At 52.8% G+C, this 6,953-nt stretch overlaps 1 protein-coding gene across 2 annotated transcripts; it reads right to left on the minus strand.

The window, feature by feature from the left end:
• Positions 1-1,178: 1,178 nt before the first annotated feature.
• On the minus strand, positions 1,179-6,427 carry LGALS3 (galectin 3). Of its 2 annotated transcripts, XM_049828589.1 has the most exons (8): positions 6,319-6,404; positions 4,886-4,917; positions 3,704-3,757; positions 3,570-3,592; positions 2,898-3,227; positions 2,614-2,702; positions 2,148-2,316; positions 1,179-1,459 (listed from the first exon to the last, which is right to left on the minus strand). In XM_049828589.1, exons 4-8 carry the CDS (start codon positions 3,585-3,587, stop codon positions 1,304-1,306), a joined length of 762 nt encoding a protein of 253 aa, XP_049684546.1. In that variant the 5' UTR covers positions 3,588-3,592; positions 3,704-3,757; positions 4,886-4,917; positions 6,319-6,404; the 3' UTR covers positions 1,179-1,303. The 2 variants fall into 2 exon arrangements, with proteins under 2 accessions (XP_049684546.1, XP_049684547.1); XM_049828590.1 differs by lacking the exon at positions 4,886-4,917 and having other exon boundaries at positions 6,319-6,427.
• Between the last annotated feature and the right edge of the window lie 526 nt (positions 6,428-6,953).

Raw genomic sequence — 6,953 nt, forward strand, 5'->3', positions numbered from 1 at the left:
ATAAATAGAGGAAGCTAGCATGACTTGGTGTTACTGTGCTGGCATCAACTTTCATTGTTACTAAACTCCAGTTATAACAGATAGTTTTGAACAGATAGCTTTTAATGACTTGCCTGCTCTGTTCAGTCATCAACACTGTGCAATGAATAGTGGTGACAGGGGATTTCTGACTTCTGACATATACCCAAAAGCTGATATTAGCAGTGTGCTGGTCTAGGCTACTGCACCTACTGGAAATTTCAACGCTGTGCTTGTAACTTGGCATCTCCCAAGTACAAATGAAGCAACTGTTATAAAAGAGTATGAGACGTGTCAAAGAGAACCTTGAAAACTTCCATAGTGGCTATTGTGCTGTTCTTGTTTTGCAGACAAGACCAGGAGCATGACTCACAGCAAAGGGAACATACTTTTTTTTTTTTACCAGCCTGACTCATGAGGTGAATTTGCAAATAAACTTCCCCACCCTTAAAACCGGCCCTGACTCACCCACAAGTGACGAGGGGAGAGAAGCACAAGGCTCGTGACCCATTCCTTGGAGTATGTAACACTTGCATAAACTGGATCTCCCCTGGGAGGGACGTGTGTTCGGGACAGGATGATTTGGGACATAGAATGGGCCTTTGAAAGGGAAAGGGGTAACTTTTCTAGCTGCTGTCTAGGGGAGAGATTTTGCCTCCTCCAGCTCTGAACCCCCTCCTGAAATACCTCATTCTAGTCAGAATCAGAGGCTTATGTTCTCCCCGTTTTCCAGTGTTTTCTAGTGGAAAACCTCAGTGAGGCAACACTTCTGTGAATTACACACAACCCATTCGCAGCCTGATCATGCACCTCGTCCTCCCCTGGGGGGGTGGAACTTAAATCCTTCGCTGGGCTGTTTTGATTCCTTTAGTGGAAAAGGAGTAACTGCTCTACCTAGCAGAGAAACTGAGGCTAAAAATACCAAGTAACCGACTGGCGTCTGGTACTTGGAGAAGATGGGGTTGAAGACTGCTGCCCTCGTTCACAGGACCAGGGGCAGTACGCCATGGGCTACTTTCCCAAGTACTCCTCTCCGTACAAATCAAACTGCTCCTAGTCGTCGCCCTTTGTCAAAGAGATTCTCTGTCTCTACAGCAAGAATTCAGATACTTCCACATTTGAACTCCGCTTGCTGGAGGACGTCGTGTCATCTGAGATCTTAGTGAAAACAAATTTTACTTGTGAAAGTATGTTTTATTACCTCAAAATATTCATGTAAGAAGGCACTTCTGTTACAGCCGTATTAAGAGCACTAAGTTTGCATATTGAAATTACACCACTGTACTTATATCATGGTCGGCGTGACGCTCGTGAGGGTGATGTCCCCAGCAATGCAGAGCTTGGTGATCTCGTTCAGCTTCTTCTCACGGAAGCTGTACTGCAGCAAGTGAGCATCGTTGACCGCTACCTTGAAGTGATCCACCTCGCAAAGGATCTGGAGCTGAAATAAAACCCCCAAATCAGCCAAAAGATAACCATCGGATTTGTTCTAGGAAGAAGTATTAAGCCACGGACCGGAGCAGGCTGGCACCGGCTCAAGGCTGCTGCCAGCTGAGTCCAGCCCGGTGGCATGTGGATGAGCTGGTGCAGCAACTCTCGGCTGCAAAAACATCGCTGACCTTTACCTTCCCCAAAACCTGGCTGTACTCTTCCTCTTCCGTGTTTTAGCCCACGGTTTCTGTCTCCTCCTGACTATAACAGTGTTTTCAAGAAGCGCTACCCTACGGTTCGCACAGTGAGAGCTGCCTTCTCACCAAATGTGAACTTATTTTGCAGGAGAAAAAAAAGCGCGTGAAGAGAGCTTGGCTGCTAGTGGGGAAAACGCTTTATAGAAACCTGCCCAACAACTGCTGCAGAACGACAGTGTAATTAAGGAGGATTTAATAATCAATGGGAATAACAGAAGTGGGGAGAAGTTATACCCTGAGCACCTGAACTTGCAGAAGGGGGTAAGAAGTGGGGGGACAACCAGGGAAGAACACCGGCGGCTGCCCCAAAAGCACCTCTGGGAGCTGATTCCTCTGCAAAAGCATCAAGATCCTTGCAGTGAGTCTCATTACACAGCCCCGATGAAACCCTCCCACGCTGTCGGCACACTGAGACTGAGTTTTGGGGCTGTTTTTTGTTACCTTGAAGGGTTTTCCAGCTTCAAATGGAAACCTAGGAGCTGTTCTATCTTCCTTTCCCCAGTTATTCTGGAACATTGAATTACAGACGATGACTTTGGTGTTGTCTTCCTTGAAGCGGGGATTAAAGTGGAAGGCAATGTCATTCCCTCTCTTGAAATCCAGTGAAAACCTGCAAAGACAATAACAGATTTGCTGCTTTTTTCTACGAAAGCCCTGGGCTCTGTTCCAGGGCTTGCCAAAAGCAGCAGCAAGTGGGTGCAAAAAAAACCAAAAAAACAAAAAACCAAAAACCCAACAAAAAAACAACTCCACAGTCCCTGTTAGGCAATGAGGGGGCATTTACACATTTATTTTGTGTAATATTTGATTTTACACCAGGCAGGTGTTATTCAGGAACAGAAAGCAAATTCCAGCCCCCCCTGCTCCGTCCAGTAGCACCCCATGGAAACCCCCCCACCCCCGGTACCTGTTTGGGTTGGGGTTGACGGTCCCCATGATGGTTATGAGCATCCGAGGGACGAGTCCTGCCTGCAGGGCCAGCTCAAAGGGGACTTTCTGGGAGAAAAACGGGGATTTGGTGTTAGCAGAAAACCAGGTCCAAAGCCAAATGCTCAGGTACGGGCTGGCTCTCGGTGTGACGACACACCAGGGCAGCCCTGTGATAGTGACAACCCATCCCACCCCTCCCGTGGCCGAGGAAAATCAGGCAGCCAAGACACAGAAACCCTTATAATATGACGGAACCGTTACCATCGGAGGAGCCGGTCCTCCCTGCGGAGGAGGGGGCCCGAATCCAGGGCCACTGGGCGGTTGTCCTGGGGCAGGATACGGCCCTGGTCCTGCTGGCGCTCCAGGGAATGCTCCAGGTGCTCCTGGATATGGTCCTTGTCCTGCTGGTCCTCCTGGATACGGTCCCGGTGCTCCTGGATATGCTCCCGGTGCTCCAGGATAGGTCGCGGGAGAGCCGGGGTACGCCGGGAACCCCCCAGGAGCTGGCGGCTGGTTCCCCCAGGAGGGCCAGCCTTGGGGTGGGGGGGCACTGGGGGTCGGGTTGTTGCCGGTGGACAAAGCGTCGGATAACTGGGGACAGAGGGGAGAGGAGGAGGGTTAGGTGGGGGACATTAATCCTGGGGTTGGGTTGAGTCCTCCGACACCCAGTTTTGGTAGCCTACAGCGTGCACCGAGGGCAAGTGCTCAACTGCTCCCAAAAAGTGTGTGTGTGGGGGGGGAATTGAGTGTCTGGGCTGAGGTTTCCAGAAAAACAGTAAATGCCGATGTAACGGGGGCGGATTTGGGGAGTTACGTGGGTTAGCAAAGCCGCAGGACCCCCTGCTGAAGGTTCCCACTTCAAGGCAATTAAACAATATCACAGCCCCTGCTTTTTTTTTTTTTTTTTTTTTTTTTAAAGCAAGCCATACTTACAGAGAAACCGTCTGACATTTTTCCTAAAACAAAAAGACAAAGGACGCTTAAGTCATTTTTAACATACACCATCCAAAAAAATAGAGATTTTTGAGAAGAGTTACGGTTCACATTGGTAAGTCCCCGTCACATACCTGCCAGGCAGAGCCCACAGCTCCGGTACCGCAGAACAAACCCTCCTCTGATACCTGCGGGAAAAATCGAGGAGCACCACCATGAGCAGCCCGAACGGCTCCGGGGGTGAATCCAGCCCAAACACCCCCTGGATGAAATCGGCCGCTGCCGGGTTGATGTTAATGCAACTCCATCGTTGACCTTAGAACGCTGCCGGTGTCAAGCGGAGAGGAGACACCGGACCACAGGGACCTGGTCCTGCTCTGCCCCGAGAGCTCTCGGCTCCCTCCAGCCTCTCGACGGGTTTTTCACCGGCTTTTTGCTCTTCGCTCACCGGGAAACACCGCGCAGCATCGCAAACCGTGAGCACCCTCCTCCTCCGAGAACCGCGGGTCAACGCGGACCTCTGCATTTTGATCTACCCAAAAAAATACCCGTGCCAGATCTGCTGTGCTCGGAGGTCAGGAAGATTTATTCCAGCCTCAAAATACTTTTTATAAAGGGGAAAAAAAAAACCCCAAACCCCAGAAGGGCAGTGCGGTGAGCTTTTCTTTCTGCCTCCAGCAAACCCATTCTGCAGCCAGCCCTCCGCTCTCACCCCGGCTAGTTCGGCAGCACCGGCGGCAGGCAGGGTCCTGCCAGCAAAGACCCTCTTCTGGGGGGGTGATGGCAGCACCGGGGGGGACACGGTTGTCTGTGCGGGGACTCTGGGTGACACTGACACCCACGCAGGCTTGGCACGAGGGGAAGGAGCCCGGTGACAACTCTCTGCCCCCCGGCAAAGGCACCTGCACGCCGGCTACAGCCAGTGTTACTCATAAAAAAAAACCAGCAACAAAACAAAACAAAACAAAACAATGTCCCTGAGGCAGGGGGCTGCAGCAGCAGCAAACATTGAGCTGCATGGCAGGGGGGGGGCTACAAAACCATCGCAGGGTGTCGGGGGACACGCAGCCACCCCACGACACGTGGGACGGACGCTTGCAACAAGCCTGGAAAAGCGAGAGGAGAGCGGGCACCCATGGGTGGGGGTCCCCCTTCTCCCCCCCCCCCCCCCCCCCAAGCATCCCCGTGTCGGCCGCAGGGCACCGCAGGAGGGACACACGTGCTACCGGCCGCTACGGGCCAGCGGATAAAAGCTGCTTTACAAGTTTTATGAGGCCGTGCCGAGCCGCCCCGCCATGGCAAAGCCAAACACGTACCTGCCTGCGTGCAGGAATAGCCGTGGCCTGAGCTGGATTCCGCCCGTCAAAGGGCACATTCATAGAAGAAGAGGGAGGGGATGGGGGAGGAAAGGGAGAGGAGGAAATGGGGAAAGAAAAGGAAAATTCCAGGTTGAAAACAGAGAAGGAAAATTCTCTTTGAAAGAAGGGCACAGCAAATTTGGCTGGCCCGCCTTCGGAATAACAAAAAACCCCCCAAGCTTTCCCAACCAACAAATAACCCCTTTCCCTGCTAAAACATTCATACTCCTGAGCCCGTGTGATTTTTTAAGCCAGCCTTTCAACCAGCGTCCAGAAGACTGGACCGTTTGAACAGTTCATATGTTGCAAAGCTTTTGTTTGCCTTCTGGGTTTTGTTTTGAAGCCCTTGGGTTTGCCGTTTGTTTGCAGGGTGAAGCCGAGGTTGCACACACAGCTCCTGCAAACTCCCCCGGGGGCCGCATCCAGCCGGGTCGGGTTTGGTCAAGCCGCAGGTACGTGGCTGCCGATGGTTTGGGCTGCTCCGGCAAGGGGTCCCGCCTGCTCTCCCCTGCACCTTTTCTCCCTACAACACCTCGGGGAGAAGCAATTTTGCTCCCTTGCACTGATTTCTTATTGCTTCGGCCCCGGTGGGACGGCGTAGCGGGAATCTCGTGGCTCCCCACCGGGACTGGGATGGCTGATTTGCGATTTGTAACCAAAATCTTGAAAACCCCACTATTCCTCTGCCACCAAACGGTGCTGGCGAGCTCGGAGCCTGGCAGGCACCCTCTTCTCCCCGTCACGGCAGAGTTGTAGCTCTTGGACATATCTTTCTCTGGAAACGCTCCAGTAGGTTATTTGCCCGCTGCCGGGCTGTCGCGGGTGTGGGAAGGGGTTTTTCTTCCACCCACAGCGCCGGGCAGTGCCTCAAAGGTGAATTTCCAGCACTATTTATTTGGGCTGCCGAGCTTGAACTCATTCCATTTCTCCCCAGCCGCTCTCTGAGCTCTCACCGACCCGACGGAGGTTCGGCTGCGGGGAACATCTATAAAGCACCCCAATCCTATATACACACGAAGCGGAAAAACTTCTATTTGGGAAAGAAATAGTTTTCTTCCCTTCAGTGCTATTTCTACAGGGATTTTGCTGGGCTGTCTTGCCGGGATCTCTCCAGCCTCTCCCGCACCGCCGCTCGTTCCCACCCCTCCATGTGTTTTTTGGGATACGGCCAGGATTGCAAACAGCTTTACAGCCCCTTAATATTCACCACCCCACAGTTATCCCAAGCATCCCCTAAAGCCAACGAGTGCTCTGTTATTAACCACAGAGCCGCACCCGGGGCAGCGTGTCCCCACTCCCACGGGGACAAAAACACCCTTAACCCTTTCTTTGCAAGGCAATAGGTGCCCCCCCCCGCCCGCTCCCACTCGTGGGTGGCTGCATCCCCTCACCTGCGGTGCGACGGGTCTCGGTGGCGGCTCCCAGACTGGGAATCCCTGGGGTAACTGGGTGGCCCTGGGCACGGCAGCGGGGACCCCGCCTGCTCAGGGCGGGGACGGGGCGGGGACCCTGGGGACTCGCCCACGGGGCTCACGGAGCATCCCCCCCCCCCCGTGTCCCCTCCCCACGCTGGGAAAGTCACGGGCAGCAGCAGAACGTCTTTGTATTTCCCCTTTATTAAGCGGGGACACCGCCAAGGAATGAAATTATACGGGGCAAAATTCGGGTTTTCTCATGTTTTATGTCTCGAGTGGGTCTATTTCCACGCCTCCGATGTTTTCGTTTTCCTCCAAAGCTCAGTAAAACACAAATTTGCTCTTAAATTGTGAAGGTTTACTGCTTCTTTCTGGAGATAGCCAAGAAAAAAAAGCTGAAAAAGCCTTAGTTGTCAGCCGCTGCAGCACGACGAGCAGAGGATGGGCGCTGGAAAGCTGTCAGCAGCAGCTGTGATTTGAGCAAACGCAATTTTACTGCACGTAGAGGGTGAATCATCTCGGGTTTGTTCAACGGGCTGAAAAGCTGAAAGCAATAGAAGAGAAAAAGGCATGTTTTCATGCTGAAATTCTGATCTGCTGCACAGTACTGC

This window comes from Accipiter gentilis, chromosome 25 (assembly GCF_929443795.1).
Source record: "Accipiter gentilis chromosome 25, bAccGen1.1, whole genome shotgun sequence".
In the NCBI taxonomy this organism is placed as follows: Eukaryota; Metazoa; Chordata; class Aves; order Accipitriformes; family Accipitridae; genus Astur; species Astur gentilis.